The sequence below is a fragment of the Schistosoma haematobium genome, chromosome 2 (genome assembly GCF_000699445.3).
Source record: "Schistosoma haematobium chromosome 2, whole genome shotgun sequence".
Taxonomy (NCBI): Eukaryota; Metazoa; Platyhelminthes; class Trematoda; order Strigeidida; family Schistosomatidae; genus Schistosoma; species Schistosoma haematobium.
Window position 1 is genome coordinate 26357375 of NC_067197.1, and position 27983 is coordinate 26385357.

Below are 27983 nucleotides of genomic sequence, written 5' to 3' on the forward strand. Positions count from 1 at the left end.
GAGGGAACGGAAAGGTACAATCAGAAGAAATCTTTCAGTTAAGGAAGACACAACCACTTTTTATGAAGAAAGTAAAAAAAGGTTACAGCAGAATCGCCACTGGCTTCTATTCTGAGCCATATCTGATAACGTCTCTAGCCACTGTGTTGCATCATCTCTCGGACCCCAACCAGGGAGTCGTGAAGGACCAACACAAGCCAGTCCTTTGCAGCTTTCTTTCATACCACGACACCATATAATGCACTGACCACCTCTCCGCTTTTTCCAACCAGTCCCAGCGTCGGCAAATAATGCACGACGTGGAATTCTCTGGGACGACATTCATAGAACATCTCCAAGCCACCGAAATCGATTTTTCAAGATAGTGACACCTATTGAATTATCGCCCCTGTGCCCGAACACACGTCATTTATTCACCCTCTTTTTTATTCCTACTTTATGTATCCTTGTTTTTCGACTTAAACAGCAGCTCGCCTGTGGTGGAAACTCGGTTCTATCTAAATTTTCGTGATCTTATTGACAAATAAAGCCAAAGATATAAGGATAATATGACATTCTTAGATATATTATTCCAATCACTTGGATAATATTTTACTTAATTCCGTTTGGGTACCTGGATAGTATTAGTAACCTTTGCACAAACAGATGACTCAACCAGAGTGCATAACCCGGTACTTAGTAAATCATTTACAAGTTGTAACACTAATCGTCAAATGAGCTTCTAGGCTAGGTATGGTAATGAATGGTCGACGAACATCGACCCTCTAACATCCGAAGGAAAACAGTGAAGTCAAAAGTGAGTGTCATTGAGTTACAATTGATTTTCTCACAAAGTAAACAATAAAAGAACCAACTGCCTGATTTTAATACGACTTTTAGCAAAAGTTGACATCGATGGTTTATCGTATAGGATAACTAACTCGTAAATATTAGTTTGCAGATAAAAATCACACTACAACTAATTGGCTTAGAGCAACATATGAAGATACGTCATGTATGTTGCACCTGTAGTATATATAACACTTGACGTACACTGAATAGGAAAACTTACACATAAACAATGACAATGGTCTTAAGTTTTGTAGGTCCCTACGATAAATCCAAGCTTTTGAAATCCTTGATTTAAAGTTGTAGGACCATATTTCTTCAGACTGTAAACCTTTCGTTCTTGCAGTTATTGTATGTTTGTCTAGTCCAATATCCCAATACGGTTCTTCCATATCAATAAATGACTCATCCACAAACTTTTTTTGAGCATGCTAAAGATAAAAAAGCCAAGTATTAGGAGACAGTCATCATAAAGTGAGATCTATCCAATCCTGTTTTAAATTACCGATTATTGTTGTTAGACAACAGCTATGGGGTAATAGTGAAATCATATATGTATACATCAAATGTTATCCCAAGTATGATAATAGGTTAATCTTCCTTGTGACATTTTAATATGAGTGAGAACAAAAAAGAGAAAGATTTATAACATGATATTCTAGTAGCACTCTCATCATTCAGCTAAATTCAGATTTTATACTTGGCCGGACGCCGATTTATTACTAGAGTTCAGTATCTAGCTTTATTAACCAGAATATAATGTTATATTGTAATAAATCCAGTTACATGAAATGGCATTATTCAAATACAATTTAATAGGTTTTAGGTTAATAAAAGGTTCAACATCGCCGATTATTTGTTTACGCTGGGAATGGTAGTTAAGAGCAGAGAGGGTTAGAGTATGACATGGCACCAGGGACGAAAAAACGATGTATACGACTGGCATCTGTCGGTCTATCACGAATCCCTGGTTCAAGTCATGGAGACAGTAAGAGTCAGTAGCTAGACTTTGTCAGATATGGGTCTCAGTCAGTCAGCTACAACGTAGGTCCGGCGCTTTAACCGGATCACAAACCAATGGTCCACATGGGCTCCAGTATCCTGCGGGAACAAATGGCGTATGAACCAATCGTTGGTTACCGGCTACCATGGGATTGCATCTCCTTACGATGCTCCACTGCCTTGTGGGTTAGACCTTTAGGTCGAAGGCTCGGGGAGTGGCCCCCTAAGATAACCACCTGCTTCGGTTTGGGCACCCGGGCAGTATCACAGCCCACACGCAAATAATGAACTCTCTATATCTATGGAAACTACTTTTCTCGCTTCGGAAAACAATCAAATGATTCAAATTATTATCATTACTATTATTGTCAGTCAGTCAGTAGTCAGTCAGTAACAACGTAGAACTTCGTACGTACGTACATCAGTTCGAGTTGCCACACCACATTAGCACAGAGATGCAGTGGTCAATTCAAATCCCGTAGTGGTAGAGGTAATAAGAGTATAAGCAGTAATCGGGAAGATTGGTGTTTGGAGATGTTACTTAAAGAGTATAATACAGTGAAATAAATTTGAGAGGAGAAAAAAAAGAGACAAGGAGGAATAAGGAGATCAAAATTTGGGAGAACACAAAGAGTGTATGCACCTGCACCATTGCAAACGATTTTGAGCCATGTCATTCAGGGTCTCTAACCATCGGTTGCCATCATCTCGCGGTCCCCAACCAGGTAGTCTACACCTACCAATATGACTCAGTCTACTTGTCAGTGACTTCATGGACTTGTGCCATGTTTTGGTCCGGTCGCTTCTAGCTTTCTTCCAACCTACTCCTATACCACTGAACATCGCACGTCGAGGCAGTCGGTCGTTGGGCATACGTAACACGTGTCCCAGCCATCTCAACTGATGAAGTTTCACTACTTCATCAATTGATTTGCCATCCTTACCTAGTACCCGTTTCCTAACAACTGAGTTACTTACTCGATGGTCCCACGATATACGAGCAATATTTCGAAGACACCTATGATCAAATACTAGTAACCTACGAATATCCTCTACTCTTATTGACCATGTTTCACTGCCATAAAGTAGGACGGGACGAACTGCTGCACAGTAAACCCGTCCTTTGGTTGATAGACAGATATCTCGCCTACGCCATAAATGACGCAAGTTGGTAAAAGCTAGTCGAGCCTTCTGTATCCGTGCTGAGATTTCGTCAAACACCAGACCACAAGGGCTGATGAGACTTCCAAGATAAGTGAAGCGATCGACACGCTCAATTACTTCACTCCCTATCATTAGTTCGGGTGTCAATGCAACCCAATCCTGAAGCAACATTTTGCATTTCGAGGGGGAGAATCGCATCCCGAACATACCTGCATTGTTGCTTAGAGTGGTCAGAAGACTCTGCATTTTGTCAGCGTCTTCACCAAATAAAACTATGTCATCAGCATATTCTAAGTCAACAAGTGAACCTCCTGGTAGAAGTTCAACCCCTGTAAATTTAGATGAGGAGAGTGTTATCTCTAAAAGTACGTCGACCACAAAGTTGAACAAGAATGGGGAGAGTGGATAGCCCTGACGAACACCACTTGAGGTAATCAATTCTGATGACAGTTCGCCATAAGCTCTCACTCTACCAGTTGTGTTCGAGTAGAGAGCCTTTATAAGGTTAATGTACTTCTTTGGTACTCCTTTCAGTGACAAACACTGTCATAGAACCTCACGACCAACAGAGTCAAATGCCGCCTTAAGGTCGAGAAATATTACCATTGTGGGGCGTCTGAACGTATGTCTGTGTTCTAGAACCTGACGTAGTGTGAATATCTGATCCGTACAACCACGTCCAGGTCGAAAACCAGCCTGATTTTCTCTAGTCTGATCATCACGACCTTTATTTAGGCGTCGAAGTATTATTGAAGCTAATATTTTAGACACTATATTGGTCAAACTGATTCCTCTGTGATTGTCACAAGAGGACTTTTGTCCTTTCTTAAAAACTGGCACAATCAGTGATTGAGACCAGTCAGATGGGATTACGTCCAGTTCCCAAATTCTACCTAAGACCTCGGTTAATCTCACTGCTAATACTGGACCACCATCCTTAAAAATCTCAGGAGTAAACCTGTCAGGGCCTGCTGCTCTCCCTCGCTTCAGATTTCCGATGGCTTTTTCAACTTCGTAAAGAGACGGTGGACCTACATTAACTTGCCATTAAGGTTGACTAGAGATCGTGGGAAACTGAAGTGTGGCTGAAGGCCAGTTGAACTGATCCCTAAAGTGTTCTGCCCATCGATCCAATCTCCTGGATTGAGAATGTATGATATGTCCATCTTTCTCTGAGACTGTTTCGCTAACGGTCGGTTTCCTAATACCGGTTTCCTTAACAAGTCTGAACAATTGTCTGCTATTACCTATTGCCGCTGCCTTTTCCATCCCTCTTGCTTTCGCTAACCACCACTGTTCACGATCATTGCGTAGGCTTCTTGTCAGCTTGCGCTTAAGCTGACTCCGCTCCTCATTACGTTCAGAGCCAGGTGGAATGAGTTTCCGAACATCTATCAGTGCGATAGATGCTGCTGAGATTCAGTGTTGCTCCCTAACCTTGTGGTTTACCGTACAAGCAGATATCACTGCTGTTTCCACAACTTTTCGGATATCATTCCATGCTGCCTCGGGGTGGACATCACATACATGGCTGCCTAAATGTTTTCCTAGTTGTTCCTGAAATATACTCTTAGCTTGACTATCATAAAGTAGGGCCCTAAGAGGTTTTCTTGCAGCGTCTTTCCTACGTCCAGTAAGACACAGACAGATACGCGCTCGTACTAGAGCATGATCTGAATCTAGGCATGTGCTCCAGAATGAGCGACAGTCTTCTATCGAGCCCCTCCATCGGTGGCTGATAGCGATGTGATCTATTTGGGTCCAACGTTGGGACGAATTAGGGGGTCGCCATGTCAAAAGATGTTTTACCTTATGCTTAAAGTTAGTATTTTCAAGGAACAGGAGGTTATCTGAGCATAGCTGCAACAGACGGTCGCCATTATCTGTTCTTTGAGCCACGACACCATAAGATCCACCAAGGTGTCTTTCTCTATCGCTTATTTTACCTACTTGAGCATTAAAGTCACCGGCCATTATTACTACATCCGAACGCCTAGCTTTAAGGAGGAGGTCGGAGAGCTTTCTGTAAAACTCATCTTTTACATCATCTGAGCTGCAGTCAGTGGGAGAATAGGCAGAGACGACGAAGAGGCAACGACGAGTGTCTCTATCTTTTCGGATCCTTACTGTTCCGTTTAGTCGGACAGCGCACAAACGACTGTCTACTGGGATCCACTCTAAGAGAGCTAGTTCTGCCCTAGGACTCAATGCTATACCTACGCCTGCGAGGCCACGAGAAGCAGAATCTGGGCTTCCAGATACACGAAGTGTGAATCGAGTCGGTTCTATATTTTGGCATGGTGAGGTCAAATAGATGACGCTACTCGGATCCTGTATGCGCGTTTCGGAGACGCAGCACACATCGATGGCGCGGGATTCTAAAGTCCTAGCTAAGGAAGCCTGCTGTCCTATTTGGCACAGTGTTCGTACGTTAAAAGCTCCTACGTGTAGTTTAGAGCGTGGTTTCAGGAGACCAGGAATAGCGTTCCGCGTACTCGAATCGTTTGACCTAGCGGTGCGAGATGATAAAGAGACGTGAGAAGGGTTAGTCATGGAGATAAGAGAGGTATTAGGAGGTGTAGGAAGGATTTGAATGTGACCAACTTGGTCTCGTGTGCTGTTACGGGTATGAAGGCTGGTATCACTTCCCGGCTGCCCACACCGTGGAAGGGTATTTCTTGAGGAACCTGAAAAGGAAATTGGATTAGTGTTGGTCTTAACGACCTGGGAGCGTGACCGCAGTGCCCAAGGGACAACTGCTTGAGGCCGGACGCGCATGGCCTTTTCGTGGAAGGTTTTTAACGTGTTAGCTCCGTTCTTCAAAGGGCCTTACCGCCGGAGACGGATGTCCGTGAGGTAAGGTGAGATGTAACATTTTTAGGGTCGACCTTTTCTAACCCCACCCCTCCTTGTGGGAAGGCAGCATCGCTGTCATGCTGGTTGTCTGAGGGAAACACCTTACTGCTGTCACACCTCTCTACAGTCAGCAGTACGACTTCGCCCTCAGACCTCGAGTTGCTGCTTTTAGTCTTACCGTTCTCCAATCGACCTGCCTGGCATGGTAGGACCTACAGGAACATATGTTCCAGCCAATAAAGCTCGGTTGATTCATCACGATAGGCAAGCCCGACCACCGCATCAAGGTAGCAGCTACGGTCATTATTATTACTATTATTATTATTATTATTATTATTATTATTATTATTGTTATTATTATTATTATTTTCCACATTATTCACCCTCTTTTATACTTATACAGCGGCTCGTCTTTGGTGGAAATTCGACTGTATCTAAACGTTCTCGAGTCACTGTCCGGTTGAAAATTGTATGTTACCACCGAATACGAGAACTGAAGCAGTTTTTCTGAAACCACGTGCACCATTCAAACTGGCTGTCTTCAACGTTCGCACATTTATGCAGGTCGGACAACAGATAGGGCTGGCTATGTCTTTGGAAAGTCTTAATATTGATGTTTGTTGTCTATCCGAGACCCGTATTCAAGACTCTGGCGAAGTACTACAAATTCGATCTCCATCTGTCGCTTCGAAAAGCTTGTTTTACGTGCGCTTATCCGGGGACCCTGTGGCATCTTCGTCTGGTCTTGCTGGCGTTGGTGTCGCACTAAGCGCTAGAGCTGAGGCAGCACTAATCGATTGGATCCCCATTAACAATCGGTTATGTGCTGTTAGATTAGAAAGTTCCATCAAAGTGAGAAGAAATCGGCGTGAGAAACGATGTCTTTTCGTCATCTCCGCCTATGCCCCGACAGATTGCAACCCGGATGCAATCAAGGATGAATTTTACCACCAGTTATCTGTTCTTCTCCAGAAAGTGCGTTTGACAGATATTGTAGTACTAGCCGGAGACTTGAATGCTCAGGTCGTGCGTCTAGGCACAGAAGAGAGTCGTTTAGGTGGCCGATGGGGACTCATTGGTCGCAGGACAAATAACGGGGACCGTCTACTGCAACTTTGCACAGACCACAACCTGTTTCTGGCTAGCACTAACTCTCGGCACAGTCATCGCCGTTGTGCCACCTGGTGTCCTCCCTCTGCATCTCAAGCCTGGACTCAGATTGATCACATCGCGATCAGCTACCGCTGACGTGGTTGTGTACAAGACTGCCGCTCCTTTTGGAGTACCTATCTGGACTCTGACCATGCCTTGGTCTGCGCCAATCTTACCTTACTTTTCAGTGGACAACGAAGTGACCGCCACCAACGGATTGTTGTTAGCAAGCTGGTTGCAACTTCTGTTGCAAGTAAGTATCGAACCGAGCTAGCCTCTAGGCTAGCTACCATTCCACTGAAAAGTATAGATGAGCATTGGTTGCAATTGCATGACGCCATGAAAATGGCGGGTACAGTCAGTTGTGGGTTTGCGAAACGTCCCGCTTTTAAGCACTGGGTTTCTTCAGGTTCCTTACAACTCATTGAAGCCCGTCGGTCTACCCCGGGTGACCGTGAGTTTGACCACAAACGAAGGTTGTTACGTAGCGAAATCGGGCAAAGCTTGCGTAAGGACCGAGAAGCCTGGTGGTCGAAGCGTGCTAATGAGCTGGAAGCAGCAGCTGCATCTGGTAACTACCGGAAGCTCTTCCAGCTCATCCGAGCCACTGGCAGCAAGAAGTCTGGTGTGAGTGAAACAATCTGCGAGGATGATGGGATGCCAATCACTAACATCCATCGACGTCTTGGACGATGGGCAGAATTTTTCGAAGGGCAGTTCAACTGGCCTGCTGCTCCGGCAACATCGGTCAGACTGTCCTGCCCTCCATGGCCGGTGACGACCGATCCACCAAATGAGGCGGAAGTCCGCTAGGAACTCCAACTCTTGAAGCGTTACAAATCACCTGGCCCAGATGACTTACCTCCGACTCATTTTAAAGATGCTGGTGACTTTCTGACTAAAGAATTGACGACGTTTTTACAAAGGTTTGGGAACTAGAGAGTGTACCAACGTCATGGAATGAGTCGATAGTTGTCCCTATCTTTAAAAGGGTTCACGTCGTTCCTGTAACAACTATCGGGGATAAATCTACTTTCGATTGCGTCCAAGCTATTGGCTTCCGTCATACTTCGTAGGTTGTTCAAAACCCGAGAAAGATTGACTCGAGAGGAGCAGGCTGGGTTTCGTTCTGGTAGAGGATGTATTGATCATATCTTCACCCTCCGCCAAATGTTAGAACACCGTCATACTTTTCAAAGGCCAACAATCGTAGTGTTTCTTGACATCAGGGCTGCCTTCGATTCGTTGGACAGGACTGTTCTCTGGGATTGTCTATTGAAGAAGGGTGTGCCTGAGAAGTTTATTAACATCCTAAAAGCCCTATATACAAACACCTCAGGCAGAGTGAGGGCATACAACCACCTTTCTCCATTGTTCCTTTCAAGCAGTGGGGTTAGGCAGGGTTGCCCAATCTCACCATTCCTCTTCAACTTTGCCATCGATGACATTCTGGAACAGCTCTGATGGATGTAAGCAATGGCGGTGTTGATCTGTTGCCCGGAGAATGATTTCTCGACCTTGAGTATGCGGATGATATTGTCTTACTGTGCGATAAACCCCAAGACATGCAATTCGCACTTAATCAGTTGGCAGTCAGTGTCCATAGGTACGGTATGTGCTTTGCACCTACGAGGTGCAAAGTACTTCTACAAGACTGGCAGGATCCTAATCCTGTACTCACCCTGGATGGTGAGCAGATAGAAATAGTCGAGAAGTTCGTGTGTCTGGGTAGCTGCATAAGTGCTGGTGGGGGTGTGAGTGATGAGATCAATGCACGAATAGTGAAAGCCAGAGCGGCTTATGCCAATCTGGGCCACCTTTGGCGCCTTCGTGATGTTAGTCTGGATGTAAAAGGTCGGATTTACAACGCGTCGGTGAGAGCAGTTTTGCTCTATGCTTGTGAAACCTGGTCTCTCCGAGTTGAGGACGTTAGACGACTCTCTGTGTTCGATCATCGCTGTCTCCGAAGGATTGCTGACATTCAGTGGCAACACCATGTCAGTAATGCAGAGGTTTGGCATCGTGTGTTCGGGCACAGAGATGATAATGCAATTGGTGTCACCATCTTGAAACACCGACTTCGGTGGCTTGGAGATGTTCTATGAATGTCGTCCCAGAGAATTCCACGTCGTGCATTATTTGCCGACGCTGGGACTGGTTGGAAAAAGCGGAGAGGTGGTCAGTGCATTATATGGTGTCGTGGTATGAAAGAAAGCTGCAAAGGACTGGCTTGTGTTGGTCCTTCACGACTCCCTGGTTGGGGTCCGAGAGATGATGCAACACAGTGGCTAGAGACGTTATCAGATATGGCTCAGAATAGAAGCCAGTGGCGATTCTGCTGTAACCTTTTTTTACTTTCTTCATAAAAAGTGGTTGTGTCTTCCTTAACTGAAAGATTTCTTCTGATTGTACCTTTCCGTTCCCTCGTTACTACCACACTACCTTACACCAATCTCTTCGTTATTGTTCTCTTTTTTTACGCTCCTTACCTTTTTTTCTCTTCGAATTCTCATTGTTTTGTGTGGCGCATATATATTGGCGCTCTGTTGTACCAATATTCACATGTTCATATAAATAAATAGGCACATATATGCATCGGTCCAAGTTGCCATACCGTATTAGCAAAGCAAGATAAACACCAAATTCATAGAAGTAGTTAGTTCAATGGTGGTAATATATAAAAGAAAGATTGCATATAAGGATATAATACAGGAAGAAAGAGTAAGTTCATAGAAAGATATGAAGCGATTTCCATCACTTAGTTTAAGAGAAGACAAAGAGTGTATACACCGACGCCATTGTGATCGATTCTGAGCCATGTCACCAAGAGTCTCCAACCATTGGTTACAATAGTCACACGGACCCCAACCAACTAGTCTGCATTTATCAACGTGGCTAAGGCTAGAAGTTAGTGTCTTCAAGCACCATCCCCAACACCGTTTAGCATTGCACGTCGTGGTAATCGATGTTCAGGCATACGTAACACGTGGCCCAATCACCTCAGTCGATGAAGATTCACAACCTCATCAACTGACTTACCATCATTCCCTAATACCCTGCGTCTAACCTTACTATTACTTACCCGGTGATCCCAACAGACGCCAGCAATATTTCTAAGGCATCTGTGGTCAAATACTAGTAGCTTACGAGTATATTCTACTCTTAATGACCATGTTTCGCTGCCGTAAAGTAAAACAGAACGAACTGCCGCGCAGTATACTTTTTATTGATAGACGGATATCTCGCCTTCGTCATAGGTGACGTAAGTTGGCAAAAGCCAAATGAGCTTTTCGAATCCGTGCTGAGATTTCGTTAGACACTAACCCTTTGGGGCTGATCAGACTTCCAAGATAAGTGAAGTTGTCAACGCGTTCGACTAATTCACTCCCTATCATTAGTTCAGGTGTTGACGCAGGCCATTCCTGAAGCAACAACTTGCATTTAGAGAGAGAGAAGCGCATTCCAAACATTCTGGCATTGTCGCTTAGTGCTACCAGAAGAATCTGCATTTTATCAGCGTCTTCACCAAACAGGACTATGTCATCTGCGTATTCTAAGTCAATAAGTGGACCTCCTGGAAGGAGATCAATACCCGAGAATTCAGTCGACGAGAATGTTATTTCCATCAATAGGTCTATGATGAAGTTAAACAAAAATGGAGAAAGTGGACAGCCTTGACGGACACCACTTGAGGTTGCAAAAGCAGATGACAGTTCGCTATAAGCTCTGACTCGACTAGTAATGTTCGAGTAAAGAGCCTTCACAAGGTTTATGTACTTCTGAGGTACGCCTTTTAATGACAGACACTATCACAGAGTCTCGCGGTCTACGGAGTCAAATGCCGCTTTTAAATCAAAAAAGACCACCAAGTATGTCTGTGTTCGAGAACCTGACGGATGGTGAATATGTGGTCGATGCAGCCACGAACAGGTATGAAGCCAGCTTGATTCTCTCGTGTTTGCAGTTCACGAGTCTTAGGAGTCCGATAATTATCGAGGCTAGTATTTTAGATGCTGCATTAGTCAAACTAATCCCTCTATGGTTGTCATAGGATAATTTTGACCCCTTCTTATATATTGGGACGATCAGTGATTGTGACCAGTCAGATGAAATAACGTCCAACTCCCAGATTTTAGCTGAAATATTAGTCAACCTAATCGCTAAAATTGAACCACCATCCTTAAAGACCTCTACAGCCAATCCATCTGAACCAGCTGTGCTTCCTAATTTCGGATAAGCTATAGCTTTTTGAATTTCAATTAGAGTCGGAGAAACCTACTACAATGTTCCATTCAGGCTGTTTGGGATTGGTGGTTAGTTGTAGAACAGCTGGAGGTCAGCTGAACTGCTCCCTAAAGTGTTCTGCCCATCTTTCTAAACGTCTGGACTGAGAGCTGATAAGTGTCGTCTTTTCCCGAGATAGTCTCACTTACACTTGACTTCTTCATTATAGTTTCCTTTATTAGTCTGAAAAGCTGTCTGGTGTTACCTACAGATGCTGCTTTTTCCATCTCTTTTGCTTTCGTTGCCTACCACTGCTCATAGTCGTTCCTTAGACATTTGGTTAACCTAGATCTGATTTGTCTTCGCTCTTCATCGTGTTCAGAGCCTGGTGGGATGAGTTTACGAGAATCCATCAGTGCAAGAGACCTTGAAGAAATCCATTGGTTCTTTGTAACCCTGTGGTTTAAATCACTAGTAGATATCACTCCTATTTCCACAGCTGTTTGGATATCTTGCCAAGCAACATCTGGGCCAGCATCGTTTTCAGAACCACCTAAGTTTGACCTCAGTTGTTCCTGGAACCTACTTTTGGTTTTCTCGTTACTCAATTCAGTCCCAATGGGTCTTTTTAGTATGGATTTTTTGCGCCCAGTTAGGCGCAAGCAGATGCGTGCCCGTATTAGGGCATGGTCGGAGTCCAAACAGGTACTCCAGAATGAGCGACAATCTTCTACCGACCCTCTCCAACGATGACTGATGGCAATATGGTTTATTCGAATTCATCGTTGGTTTGGTGTAGGGGGTCTCCGTGTTAGACGATGTCTCTCCTTATGCTCAAAATTTGTGTTTGCTAAAAATGAACGATTGTCTGAGCACAGTTGCAGCAGACGATCACCATTATCTGTTCGCTATGCCGGAATAATAAAATACCCACCTAAATGTCTTTCTGTTTGGTTTAAACTACCTATTCGGGCATTAAAGTCACCTGCCACGAGTACTATGTCTGAACGTTTAGCTTTCTGCAGAAGTTCGGACAGCTTTCTGTAAAATTCATCTTTCACTTCATCCGAGATGCAGTTAGTGGGAGCGTAGGCAGAAACGACAAAAAGGCAACGATGTGTGTCCCTATCTTTTCGAGTTCTTACGGAGCCGTTGAGCCGAACAGCACATAAACGACTGTTAACGGGGATCCACTCTAACAGTGCTTGTTCCGCCCTCATACTTACTGCTATCCCTACTCCTGCCAGTCCACGAGAACTGGCCATCGGATCACCAGATACACGGAGGGTGTATCTCGTTGGCTCTCCGTTTTGACGAGGTGAGGTCAAGTGAATGACCACACTGGAATCCTGTATGCATGTTTCGGAGACACAGCATACATCAATGGTAAGAGACTCTAGGGTTTTAGCTAAGGAAGCCTGCTGACCGATTTGACATAGGGTGCGTACGTTGAAGGCTCCAATGTGTAGTTTGGAACGAGGTTTCAGTAGACCTGGGACAGTGTTCTGCGCACTAGAATCGTTGGCTATAGTGACATTTGAGGAGGAAGCCGAAAGAGGAAGTTTAGAGTTGAAAGTCGATGTAGGAGGAATAATAGGAATTGAAGAAGGAGGTTGATTATGAATACAGTGGTCTCGAGTGCTGTTAGAGGTATAAGGGCGGTTATCACTTCCCGGTTGTCCACACCGTGGAAGGGTTCTTCTGAAGGTACCTGAAAAGGAAATTAGATTAGAGGTGGTGTTAATGACCCGAGAGCGTGACCACAGTGCCCAAGGGACAAGTGCTTGAGGTTGGTCACACACGACCTTTTTATGAGTAATTTTTGTGTTAGCTCCGTACTTGTTGAGACCTTACCGCCGGAGACGGATGTCCGTGGGATAAGGTGAGGTGTGCATTTTTAAGGTCGAACTTTTCTAACCCCACCCCTCCTTGTGGGAAGGCAGCATCGCTGTCATGCTGGTTGTCTGAGGGAAACACCTTACTGCTGTCACACCTCTCTACAGTCAGCAGTACGACTTCGCCCTCAGACCTCGAGTTGCTGCTTTTAGTCTTACCGTTCTCCAATCGACCTGCCTGGCATGGTAGGACCTACAGGAACATATGTTCCAGCCAATATAGCTCGGTTGGGTCATCACGATAGGCAAGCCCGACCACCGCGTCAAGGTAGCAACAACGATCGAGAGACATGGGTCTAAATAGAAACCAATGGCGGTCGTGTTGTAGTTTTCTTTTACTTTATTCATAGGAGTGAGCGGAAGTCTTTCAAGTGAAAGTCTTCTTGGTTGTACTTTTTGTCTGAATTGTTTCTCCTATCATAAACTATGCTTGCTCGCTTATCTAATTTATTTATTTGTCTCGATTTCATCCACTCTCCGTCTACCTTTCCACAGTTTTGTTTTCGTATTTGTACGGTGTATGTTTATTGTGATGGACATTTATACTAGTACTTGCTTGTTTCAAATAAAAATAGATTGGTCCAACTGATTCAGTCAGAATTACACTGGTTTCGAAACAACGGTTATTATAATCACGAAGAACTTTGGCATTCTATTAAAGAATTTGCTTGCCACAATAATACCAGTTTTAGATGCACATTAAATACTCGTATAACTATTATTATCACGAAAATCCGGTTTCATAGAAAAGTCGCATAAAACAGTCCCATACGTATACTTAAATATTCCATAATGTCAGTGTTTGACAGCGTATATAAACAACTTACTGGAGTACCCAAAGGTAAGTTACAAATAGGTGAAGTCTTCTGCACAGCAGTAGTTGGGGTAGGAATTCCACCAGTTAACAGGCAAAGCTCGTATTGATGAACGCTCAAATTCCACTTTTCAACCCCCGATGGAGCACTTACAGCGCGGACTACGTTATTTACTCTGTATACTATAATGGTAGGATCGTTTGTATTTGGAGGTTCTTCAACCAACTTTTTATCAACATCAGAACTAGTACACCCATCACGGGTACAATTATATCTGATCTGTAAAACAAGCAAAGATGGGACATTTATTGGAATTAATTGGACGAAAAATGAAAATGAATTAAGAATACGAGCCATAGCACAAGAAACCCATAAAGGGAAGAAAAAATGAATGAGAACAAATTATCTCTGAATATTTAACAAAAAACCGGGACTCTTTGCTTTTTGTTTACTAACACACTATGGATAATCAAAAGAGGAAAAAACTACAAAAATCGAGACTATGCCTAAAATAAGCTGATAAAGCTCGACTTGATACGTAATCTTTTCATGGCAGATGTATTGCTTTTGTCTTAATACTACTAACCTTAGTTTCGCAAATATTACTGATAAGTCTCAGTTCAGAAATCGAAGAGAATATAACTAAACGATTTAGAATTGACAGTGGCCCATATTTAAAATACAGGCGCTGATAAATCAAGACACTAAAAGCCATAATAAATTTTAATTTACCTCTTTGAAAAGAGCATTAAGCGCTTGATTTGTTTCAAATTTGTGTGCCACATTATTCATATTTAGAATTGTCAGAATAGAATAACTTCATTAATAGTAGTAGGTTTAGGTGGTAGTCCACTTCGAAAATACTTGACACTTGAGTGTGTCATCAAGAGTGAACATAAATTAAAAATTTGGCCCTATATCTTATATAGAAAGCTATTAGTGTTTCCAACTTTCCCCCAGTCACAGAAAACGGAGGAACCAGAAATGTTCTATTTACTGAAGATTCTAATTTTGAATCATTTTTTATACTAAAAATATGGTTTATAAAAACGAGAGCTGAGGAATGTCCCACAGAGACAGAAATAATAGTAATGTATCAATCATCCATACGATAAAATACGCATGGAAATTATCGAGAAATACACCACATATAAAAAGAGATAAGTACCATTAATCTCAAAAATACAAAACAATGGATAACTGTAGCAGGATTAATACAACCTTGCATTGTGATTCATGTCTGATAGTTTTAAGCCACTACGTTACATGATCCCTAAACCCCATTCTAGGAGTCATTACATTCCGATAAATAAAAACTAAATTTTAACCAGATCTGCTGGATCTACTTGCACCTTATGAATTAGTTTTCTATGTTTCGGACTATAAGTTAGATAGACGGAATGAGAATGCCAAATATCTTACCTAAATGTAGTTTAGAACCGGTCAAACTTCAAACTTTTGGCCTAAAAATGTAAACGTTAAAGCAACAGAAGACAGGAAATGCTTTATCATTGTAGCCGATAATCAGCCTTATAAATTATCTATTTCCTTAGGATTATGGCCAAAGAAAGGAGATCTGAGCAAATGTGAGAACTGCAGAGGCATCACACGACTATTGGTACCCATAAAAGTTTTCAACAAAGTTTTGATGAACCAGATGAAATATTCGGTAGACGCCCAACTTCGAGATCAACGGGCCGGATCCTGTAAGGATCGGTTGTGCACAGACCAAACCGTGACACTACAAATCATCGTTGAACAATCAACTGAACGCAACTTCTCACTATACATCAACTTCCTTGACTATGAGAAAGCATTTGACAGTGTGGATACAAGGACCTTATATTTATTTATTTATTTATTTATTTATTTATTTATTTATTTATTTATTTATTTATTTATTTATTTGAACACATGAATATTGGTAAAACAGAGCGCCAATATATATGCGCCACACAAAACAATGAGAATTCGAAGAGAAATAGAAAAGAAAAAAAACTAAGGAGCGCAAAAGAAAAAGAGAACAATGACGAAGAGATTGGTGTAAGGTAGTGTGGTAGTAACGAGGGAACGGAAAGGTACAATCAGAAGAAATCTTTCAGTTAAGGAAGACACAACCACTTTTTATGAAGAAAGTAAAAAAGGTTACAGCAGAATCGCCACTGGCTTCTATTCTGAGCCATATCTGATAACGTCTCTAGCCACTGTGTTGCATCATCTCTCGGACCCCAACCAGGGAGTCGTGAAGGACCAACACAAGCCAGTCCTTTGCAGCTTTCTTTCATACCACGACACCATATAATGCACTGACCACCTCTCCGCTTTTTCCAACCAGTCCCAGCGTCGGCAAATAATGCACGACGTGGAATTCTCTGGGACGACATTCATAGAACATCTCCAAGCCACCGAAGTCGGTGTTTCAAGATGGTGACACCAATTGCATTATCATCTCTGTGCCCGAACACACGATGCCAAACCTCTGCATTACTGACATGGTGTTGCCACTGAATGTCAGCAATCCTTCGGAGACAGCGATGATCGAACACAGAGAGTCGTCTAACGTCCTCAACTCGGAGAGACCAGGTTTCACAAGCATAGAGCAAAACTGCTCTCACCGACGCGTTGTAAATCCGACCTTTTACATCCAGACTAACATCACGAAGGCGCCAAAGGTGGCCCAGATTGGCATAAGCCGCTCTGGCTTTCACTATTCGTGCATTGATCTCATCACTCACACCCCCACCAGCACTTATGCAGCTACCCAGACACACGAACTTCTCGACTATTTCTATCTGCTCACCATCCAGGGTGAGTACAGGATTAGGATCCTGCCAGTCTTGTAGAAGTACTTTGCACCTCGTAGGTGCAAAGCACATACCGTACCTATGGACACTGACTGCCAACTGATTAAGTGCGAATTGCATGTCTTGGGGTTTATCGCACAGTAAGACAATATCATCCGCATACTCAAGGTCGAGAAATCATTCTCCGGGCAACAGATCAACACCGCCATTGCTTACATCCATCAGAGCTGTTCCAGAATGTCATCGATGGCAAAGTTGAAGAGGAATGGTGAGATTGGGCAACCCTGCCTAACCCCACTGCTTGAAAGGAACAATGGAGAAAGGTGGTTGTATGCCCTCACTCTGCCTGAGGTGTTTGTATATAGGGCTTTTAGGATGTTAATAAACTTCTCAGGCACACCCTTCTTCAATAGACAATCCCAGAGAACAGTCCTGTCCAACGAATCGAAGGCAGCCCTGATGTCAAGAAACACTACGATTGTTGGCCTTTGAAAAGTATGACGGTGTTCTAACATTTGGCGGAGGGTGAAGATATGATCAATACATCCTCTACCAGAACGAAACCCAGCCTGCTCCTCTCGAGTCAATCTTTCTCGGGTTTTGAACAACCTACGAAGTATGACGGAAGCCAATAGCTTGGACGCAATCGAAAGTAGATTTATCCCCCGATAGTTGTTACAGGAACGACGTGAACCCTTTTTAAAGATAGGGACAACTATCGACTCATTCCATGACGTTGGTACACTCTCTAGTTCCCAAACCTTTGTAAAAAACGTCGTCAATTCTTTAGTCAGAAAGTCACCAGCATCTTTAAAATGAGTCGGAGGTAAGTCATCTGGGCCAAGTGATTTGTAACGCTTCAAGAGTTGGAGTTCCTAGCGGACTTCCGCCTCATTTGGTGGATCGGTCGTCACCGGCCATGGAGGGCAGGACAGTCTGACCGATGTTGCCGGAGCAGCAGGCCAGTTGAACTGCCCTTCGAAAAATTCTGCCCATCGTCCAAGACGTCGATGGATGTTAGTGATTGGCATCCCATCATCCTCGCAGATTGTTTCACTCACACCAGACTTCTTGCTGCCAGTGGCTCGGATGAGCTGGAAGAGCTTCCGGTAGTTACCAGATGCAGCTGCTGCTTCCAGCTCATTAGCACGCTTCGACCACCAGGCTTCTCGGTCCTTACGCAAGCTTTGCCCGATTTCGCTACGTAACAACCTTCGTTTGTGGTCAAACTCACGGTCACCCGGAGTAGACCGACGGGCTTCAATGAGTTGTAAGGAACCTGAAGAAACCCAGTGCTTAAAAGCGGGACGTTTCGCAAACCCACAACTGACTGTACCCGCCATTTTCATGGCGTCATGCAATTGCAACCAATGCTCATCTATACTTTTCAGTGGAATGGTAGCTAGCCTAGAGGCTAGCTCGGTTCGATACTTACTTGCAACAGAAGTTGCAACCAGCTTGCTAACAACAATCCGTTGGTGGCGGTCACTTCGTTGTCCACTGAAAAGTAAGGTAAGATTGGCGCAGACCAAGGCATGGTCAGAGTCCAGATAGGTACTCCAAAAGGAGCGGCAGTCTTGTACACAACCACGTCAGCGGTAGCTGATCGCGATGTGATCAATCTGAGTCCAGGCTTGAGATGCAGAGGGAGGACACCAGGTGGCACAACGGCGATGACTGTGCCGAGAGTTAGTGCTAGCCAGAAACAGGTTGTGGTCTGTGCAAAGTTGCAGTAGACGGTCCCCGTTATTTGTCCTGCGACCAATGAGTCCCCATCGGCCACCTAAACGACTCTCTTCTGTGCCTAGACGCACGACCTGAGCATTCAAGTCTCCGGCTAGTACTACAATATCTGTCAAACGCACTTTCTGGAGAAGAACAGATAACTGGTGGTAAAATTCATCCTTGATTGCATCCGGGTTGCAATCTGTCGGGGCATAGGCGGAGATGACGAAAAGACATCGTTTCTCACGCCGATTTCTTCTCACTTTGATGGAACTTTCTAATCTAACAGCACATAACCGATTGTTAATGGGGATCCAATCGATTAGTGCTGCCTCAGCTCTAGCGCTTAGTGCGACACCAACGCCAGCAAGACCAGACGAAGATGCCACAGGGTCCCCGGATAAGCGCACGTAAAACAAGCTTTTCGAAGCGACAGATGGAGATCGAATTTGTAGTACTTCGCCAGAGTCTTGAATACGGGTCTCGGATAGACAACAAACATCAATATTAAGACTTTCCAAAGACATAGCCAGCCCTATCTGTTGTCCGACCTGCATAAATGTGCGAACGTTGAAGACAGCCAGTTTGAATGGTGCACGTGGTTTCAGAAAAACTGCTTCAGTTCTCGTATTCGGTGGTAACATACAATTTTCAACCGGACAGTGACTCGAGAACGTTTAGATACAGTCGAATTTCCACCAAAGACGAGCCGCTGTATAAGTATAAAAGAGGGTGAATAATGTGGAAAATAATAATAATAATAATAATAATAATAATAATAATAATAATAATTGTTATGAACGGGGAATTAAGAAGCCCAGACAATTACGAAAGCTATTTTCTTGGGACGTTATTGCATTTCATTCAAAACCTGTAAAACACTTATATTTATTTTTGTCCCTATCTTATTCTACATAACACGAGCTTTCGTTCTATGTATCATTCACTAGCATACCCTTTTTTGTTCCAAAAATATTGTAATTTAAACATTATATTTTGCACTATAATTTCTACCCTAATTCCCTGTTCGGGCATAACTGTATTTTTCCAAATTATCCTACGTCGTGGTCAAGATATGCACTTATTTATTCATGTACATTTTTGTAGTAATCCGAATTCAGAGAATCCAGAGTTTAGTGTTCCAACTGTCTTGTCTTCTTTCACTCGCGTGCTTGCCAACCAATCAGGATTTAGAATAGTTCTCTCTACCCCAATCGAACTCACGCGTATTAGACTCAAGGTTAAGCCACTCAGCCTAACGCGTCAAGGTCATAATTTAGACTACACAGACCAAGGTCAAGTCATAACAAGTATCACGGGGTAAAAGCGATCCAAGGTCATAACAACTGGCGACGGAGAATTTTTTTTCTTTCCTATATTGATTGATCCAGTACAAAATGCCTGTTTCATTGGATGACCTTAAAACTATTCTTCAAATGCAGCAAGCACAAAATGAGGCAAATCAGACGAAGCTTTTGGATGCATTCGCACGAATGTTCTCATTACAGTCGTCCTCAGCTTGTCAATCAGATAAGCATGAAAGCATCATAAATTCTATTTCTGAATTCCAGTATGATCCTGAAGCTAATGTCATTTTCAGTTCGTGGTTTCACCGCTGTGAAGATATTTTCCGCGTTGAATGCTCGCATCTTGATGACGCAGCAAAAGTCCGCTTACTCTTAAGAAGACTGGGAACACAGGAATATAATAAATATGTGAATTTTATCTTGCCGCAAAATCCACGAGATGTATCATTCAAAGATACAGTCCAGATTTTATCTGATATTTTCGATGAACAGTCCTCATTATTTAATACTCGCTATAAATGCTTCCAAATAACGAAATCTCCAGAGGACGATTATCTCACGTATGCCGGGAAGGTAAATCGACAGTGCGAACGCTTCAAAATAAACGAAATCACAGCGGACCAATTTAAATGCTTGATTTTCATATGTGGTCTAAAGAATGAAGAAGATGCAGATGTCCGTACCAGAATGTTGGTACGCATTGAACAAGAACCAAATATGACATTACAAATGGTCACAACCGAATGTCAGCGGTTACTTAATCTCAAGCATGACACTGCGATGGTGCAACAGAAGGGTAAACCTTCCGGTTCTGATTCAATTAATGCGCTCCGATCCATAAAATCATCGAAACAAAACTGTACAAGCATGAAAAAACCTGCCAACCCCCCATCACCATGCTGGTTCTGCGGAGCATGGCATTTTGCAAAATTCTGTCCGTTTAAGAATCATAAATGCCGCAAATGTCATCGCATTGGCCACAAAGAAGGTCATTGTTCGTTAAATAAACGCAAGACTAAACATTGTAGTGAAAATTCAAAGCAACAATCAAATAGTCAGAATAAAACCACGTTTGCAACCTTTAAAGTTGGATTTAAAAATAGGCGGAAATTTGTAAATTTATTAGTAAATGGAAAACTTATACGACTTCAGTTAGACACTGCTTCTGATGTCACGTTGATTTCAAAGAACACATGGCACAAGTTAGGATGCCCATCCATCCGACCGACAGAACATGTCGCCCGAAATGCGTCAGGAGACATAGTAAAGTTGACAGGAGAGGTCCTATGCAATGTTCAACTTATGGGAAGTAAATTTACAGATGTTTGTTATCTAACAAATCGACACGATTTAGATCTATTGGGATTAGATTGGATTGCACATGTTGATACTTTGAACAAATTATTAGATGAGGTATGTTCTCAAAATGTTTCCTATGATTCTATCCAAATCCCTAATGATATTTCTAAATCAAATGCCTCCGACGAATCATCCTCTCTGGATATTAACGAATTAAATGCTTCTGATGAAACATGTTCTTATGATCTTTCTGAATCAAACAATTCAAATGTTATGTGTTCTCACCATGTCAAATCAAATACCGCCGATTCATTGCCTTCTCATAAAATTTCCAAATCGAATACTTCAGACAAAGTATGCGATGATGAAACTTCGGAATCTCATGTACTTCTTTCTAATGTTATGTCTACATCAAAGTCTTCTGCTTCCTCTCAATTGTCGTCCGTATCTTACATAAACCATCTTCGACAAATTCTTCCAGTGACAGCTGCTCGAATCGCTGAACACACTCGCCGCGATCCTATCTTAAGACGATTATCTACATTTATCCAGCGTGGTTGGCCCCCACGTATAACATCTCATGAACTGAAACAGTATTATCAACGACGCCAATCTTTATCCATCGTCAATGACTGTATAATGGTTGCTGATCGCGTAGTGGTTCCGCATAACTTACGCTCACTCGTCCTGAAACAACTGCATACAGCCCATCCAGGTACTGGAAGAATGAAAGCTATTGCTCGAAGTTATGTATATTGGCCTAATATCGATGAACACATCGAAGATTTCGTGCGTGCGTGCAGAAAATGTGCTGAGGTTTCTAAGTGTCCACGAAAAGCTGAACTACATTCCTGGCCATCTCCAGAAGAACCTTGGTCGCGTATACATGTTGATTTTGCTGGCCCATTCCAGGGTACGTACTTCCTCGTTTGTGTTGATGCTTATTCAAAATGGCCGGAGATTTTTCCTATAAATCAAATCACTTCGCAACAGACTATCATGAAGCTACGGCAGTTATTCTCCCGTTTTGGAGTTCCAGATGTTCTCGTGACAGATAACGGCACTCAGTTTATTTCTTCCATCTTCTCAGATTTCTGCAAGAGGTTTGGAGTCAAACATGTCCGTTCACCTCCGTACCATCCACAATCGAATGGTCAGGCCGAAAGGTTTGTAGATACCTTCAAAAGAGCGCTAATGAAGGCAAAAGGGGAGGGAAAGATAGAGGAGATTCTTGATGACTTTCTCTTGGTCTATAGAACAACTCCAAACCCATCAACACCAAATCAAATGTCCCCAGCAGAAATTATGTTTGGTAGAAAAGTAAGAACTGCCCTCGATGCCATGAAACCACAGCAAAGAGACATCGGAAAAAGAAACAGAAAGATGGAAAACCAATTTGATCGCCATCATGGGGCGAAACGCAGAATTTTCCAGAAAAATCAGAAAGTATACGTCCGCGATTTCCGATATTCACCTCCACAATGGACCAGTGGACGCATACTTAAGAGACAAGGGAACGTAATGTATGTGGTGGAAGTTGAAGGACAGAAGTGGACACGCCATGTCAACCACATACTGAAAAATGCTGGCACTTCACAGAAAACCGAGAAATTAGACTCAATGTGGAGAATCATTCTGGACAGTTTTGACATAAAATGCTCAGCGACTCAGAAGACCACGCAACCTGAACAAAGTCCTATTAGGAAAGCATCACGGAAACGCAGAAGACCAGATATTCTACAGGTAGACCCAAAGAGGAGAACATACGTTTCCGAAGGAAGATATCAATGATGATATCTCAGCACTTACCTGTATATAGTAACTAACCATTTTTTTTTCTTTTTTTTTAAAGGGGGAAGGTGTTATGAACGGGGAATTAAGAAGCCCAGACAATTACGAAAGCTATTTTCTTGGGACGTTATTGCATTTCATTCAAAACCTGTAAAACACTTATATTTATTTTTGTCCCTATCTTATTCTACATAACACGAGCTTTCGTTCTATGTATCATTCACTAGCATACCCTTTTTTGTTCCAAAAGTATTGTAATTTAAACATTATATTTTGCACTATAATTTCTACCCTAATTCCCTGTTCGGGCATAACTGTATTTTTCCAAATTATCCTACGTCGTGGTCAAGATATGCACTTATTTATTCATGTACATTTTTGTAGTAATCCGAATTCAGAGAATCCAGAGTTTAGTGTTCCAACTGTCTTGTCTTCTTTCACTCGCGTGCTTGCCAACCAATCAGGATTTAGAATAGTTCTCTCTACCCCAATCGAACTCACGCGTATTAGACTCAAGGTTAAGCCACTCAGCCTAACGCGTCAAGGTCATAATTTAGACTACACAGACCAAGGTCAAGTCATAACAAGTATCACGGGGTAAAAGCGATCCAAGGTCATAACAATAATAATAATGACAATAATAGTAACAATAATAATAGTATTAATAATGACAATAATTGTAATGATAATAATTTGAATCATTTGATTGTTTTCCGAAGCGAGAAAAGTAATTTCCATAGACATAAAGAGTTCACCATTTGTGTGTGGGCTGTGATACTGCCCGGGTGCCCAAACCGAAGCATGTGGTTATCTTAGGGGTCACACCACGAGCCTTTGACCTAAAGGTCTAACCCACAAGGCAGTGGAGCATCGTAAGGAGATGCAATCCCATGGTAGCCGGTGACCAACGATTGGTTCATACGCCATTTGTTCCCGCAGGATACTCGAGCCCATGTGCACCATTGGTTTGTGATCCGGTTAAAGCGCCGGACATTCGCTTTTCGTCCTCTCATTTTCGTAAACAACACCCCCGCCACGAGAAGGCAATGAGTAGGACTTCCCTGGCAGAGGCTGTATACGCGCGGCCGTGTGAGAGTATTTCGAGAGGGAGAGCGGAATCTCCCCACTCTCGGCCGTACCAGGGCGTTCGGGGGGACCTTATGGAACCCTCTTTAACACTATGCAGTACTTGGGATCGTCAACATCATCCGCAATTCATACAACGGACTACACTGCAAAGTCGTGCATGGAGGAAAGTTAACAGACGCTTTCCAAGTGAGGACCGGAGCCAGACGAGGCTGGATACTCTCCCCCTTTCCTTTTCTTCTGGTGATTGACTGAATTATGAAGACCTTCATATCTGACGGGAAGCATGGAATACGATGGACAGCTTGAATGCAACTAGACGATTTGGACTCCGTAGATGACCTGGCCCTTCTCTCCCATACACACGAACAAATACAAGTCAAGACAACCAGGGTAGCAGAAGCCTCTGAATCAGTAGGTATCAACAAACACAAGGGGAAAAGCAAGATCCTCAAATGCAACACAGAAAATACCAATCCAATCACACTTGATGAAGAAACTCTGGAAGAGGTGGAATCTTTCACGTGCCTGGGAAACATCATTGGTAAATAACGAAGGTCGGATACAGACGTACGGGTAAGGATTGGCAAAGCAAGGGTAGCACTCATACACCTGAAGAACATATGTAACTCAGAACAACTGCCATCCAATATCAAATTCACAATCTTCAGTACGAACGTCAAGACAGTTCTACTGTACGGATTTGAAACTTCGAGAACTACCACAATCAACATCAAAACAGTACGAGTATTTATAAACAATTGTCTATGCAGGATACTCAGTGTGCGTTGGCCGGATGCCACCAGCAACAGACTACTGTGGGACAACAAACCAGCTTCCAGATCAAGAAGAGATTCGGAAAAGAGGTTAGAAGTGGATAGGTCATACATTTCGGAAATCATCAAACTGCATCACGAGACTAGCGCTAACTTGGAATCCTGAAGGGAAACGGAGAACAGGAAGCCCAAAGAACACAGTGTGTCGGGAATTGGAAGCAGACGTAAGGAGGATGAACAGTAGCTGGGAACGACTGGAAAGAATCGTCCAGGATAGAGTACTGGTGGACAGTCTATGCTCCTCCACGATGAGTACAGGCCTAAGTAAGTTAGAATTACGGGACGTACATACTGGAGTAGCTCGAAATCAGTGTTTTCCAATTTTCATTAGTGGTGTTCTATATGAGTAACCAAGACCCCAGATGTACTTTCACTCTCAATTTCATACGGATACTTTGCTATGTGCAAGCAGAAAGGCTTTTCTGGGAGAGACGATAAGCGAGCAACTATATGAAAGTGATTTGAGAGCAAAGTTTTCTAGAGTGCACCCTTAAATTCTGAGGGCAACAGTTCTACCATCGTCTGAACCGAGTCTCAGGTAAGAGAGAAAACTGAAAATTACTGACCTAATATAATCAGAGTGAGAATCGAATTTTTATCACTGAGTGGAATTAGCTCAGTTAGTGGGCGTTTTAGAGGAGTTACTTTCTTCGAGAATTAACACAAACAAAGTGGTCGAATATTCTCATTTAGGAAGAATATTAGATTATTTCATGCGTATCCCAGGATTTCCAGATGAAACGTCAAACCCACCAAAGTTGGGAGTAAACAGATTCACTCACATTGGTATCTTTATGATAAATTCGAATAAAAAGGCAGGTGATCATATGACAGGAAATTACTTGTTTCCATTTGAGTTTACATGTTTTACACTTACGTGACTCAGAATATTTCAATTCATAGCTAATGTTTATTCGTTATTTTGCTTTTGTTATGGTTGATGTGAAAAATGAAATGCTGCTCAGGTGCAAAGACAGAAGTATGTGACATCGTTAAGGAATCACCATAACTTACTTACTTACACCTGTTACTCCTCGTGAAGCAGCATAGGCCGCTCACCAGCATTCTCCATCCAACCCTGTCCTGAGCAATCTTTTCCAGCTCCTTCCAGTTGTAATTCATCCTTTTCATATCTGCTTCTATTATCCGACGTAATGTGTTCTTTGGCCTTCCTCTTTTCCGCTTCCCTTCAGGATTCCAAGTTAGAGCTTGCCTCGTGATGCAGTTTGACGATTTGCGTAATGTATGTCCTATCCATTTCCATCGTCTTTTCCTAATTTCCTCTTCAGCTGGAAGTTGGTTTGTTCTCTCCCACAGAAGGCTATTGCTGATGGTATCCGGCCAATGGATGTTGAGTATCTTGCGTAGACAGCTATTTATAAATACTTGTACTTTCTTGATTGTGGTTGTTGTAGTTCTCCAAGTTTCAGCTCCATACAGTAGAATTGCCTTGACGTTCGTATTGAAGATTCTCACTTTGATATTGGTTGAAAGTTGTTTTGAGTTCCATATGTTCTTCAATTGTAGGAATGCGGCCCTTGCTTTGCCAATCCTCGCCTTTACGTCTGCATCTGAACCTCCATGTCTATCGACGATGCTTCCCAGATATGTGAAGGGAATCACCATAAGCCCTTAAATTAAAAGTTTTGGCCACAAAATAAAGTAATATTAAGTGTGTTAAGAAATCAGCCCGTCCACTAGTCCAGGGTCAGGTCAACTTTTAAATATAGTGCATTCACCTATAAAACATGTTTTGAAATATTTGAAACCACATACTAACATTTAGACACCTGTTAGATGGGTCCGAGCCCTACTTGTCACCAAGCACAGCTGGTGTTAGTTATAAGTAGTACGGACAAAATAACTATCAGTCTCGGTCTAATAATGGGGTCCCCAAAGTTGATTCAAAATTCCATAAACACGTCCACGTAAACTTTAACAAACTTCTTAGGCATAAAATTTTAATTTTTGATAACCTTGAGTTAAAGACCTCAGTCAGCTAAAAGATATTCTTTCTAGATTAAGTAAACTTTGTGAACTGTTAAATCAAATAACAAGCAATGCGATTTGCCACCAAATGTAACAGACTAACTTTGCCATTGTTAGGATTGAAAGCGAATGTTGAATGTTCTCGTCCTCCAGTTAATAGTGAATCTTCAGTGAGCATAAAATTTGAAGAGAATAAAGAGTCGATGCTCAGTGGTAATGCTTTAAGTGATGCACCACCTAATAGATCTGAGCCATTTGTCAGCTTTCTCTCCATCAAAAAAAGTTGGCCATCAAGAGAAGGAACAATACTATATGATTTCGTTTTTGTTATGAGCTAAAATATGTGATAGTTATTAAGCCGTCAGGATGATAAGGTACCTGGAGATCACTCAAGCTCTGAGAAACAAGAGGAGGGCCATCTATCTTCCAAAACAACTTTCCACTTCTTATATCTAAGCCGATGAACGAACCATCAACAGTATTTGCTATTAACACCCTACAATTTAAAAGCAATATTTTCTGAACATGAATTCGTACCCTTGCGAACCGTACGAATATATGCCTCTAACATGTATGTATACTACACATGTGAAAATACAAATGAAAAGGTATGTAGACAAAGAATTCAGAGACATAGTAATGACATCATTCGTCAGGCTGATCCTGACCCTTTTGAACGAAATCCAAGGTCGATCTAATCCGTCAATCGACAATCTTCAATCTGTAAAAACGGTTATCAAGTCAGTTGTATTAATTCTTGCTGCACTTTTTTTTGAAAATTCGGTTTTGGCTTGAAAACATCTACTGTTGGTCCTGATACTATTAGTTCCAGTAAGGCGTTTTAGTCTATTACTATATGATGTCTATAGAAGGGATTTCAACCTGAGTTTATTCGATCGCCGTTTTCGGAGATAAATAGTTCTAGTGGGAGCAAAAAGGTAGAAGCGAAAAATATGTCTGATGTGGATAAACTCAACGTTGTCAAGTCATGTAAGTGTATCACAGTCCGAAATTACGGTCGTGTTTTCGTTTATTAAGTTACTGAATATTTTATAATAATTTCCATCGCAGAAAAGATGCCACAGGTGTTCAGATTTTGACAACGCCTTTTCAAGTAACACCGTTATAATCGGAGTACTCTGACTCAGTCAAGTCAGAATTCAGAAATGAAGGAGTTCGAAGATATATTTGGAAGGCTATCGATACGTCG

General features: G+C 42.5%; 1 protein-coding gene across 2 annotated transcripts in view; it reads right to left on the minus strand.

Annotated features, from left to right (window-relative positions):
• EIF2AK3_1 (Eukaryotic translation initiation factor 2-alpha kinase 3) overlaps positions 1–27436 on the minus strand; it is a 41961-nt gene extending 14525 nt beyond the window's left edge. For both annotated transcript variants that reach the window (XM_051219200.1, XM_051219199.1), the window contains exons 1-5: positions 27311–27436; positions 27152–27269; positions 26877–27107; positions 13949–14215; positions 1052–1259 (exon numbers count right to left, since the gene is read on the minus strand). In XM_051219200.1, coding sequence (XP_051067931.1) covers positions 1052–1259; positions 13949–14215; positions 26877–27107; positions 27152–27269; positions 27311–27408 — 922 coding nt within the window. In that variant the 5' untranslated portion in view covers positions 27409–27436. The remainder of the gene's footprint in view (positions 1–1051; positions 1260–13948; positions 14216–26876; positions 27108–27151; positions 27270–27310) is intronic.
• Positions 27437–27983: the final 547 nt, after the last annotated feature.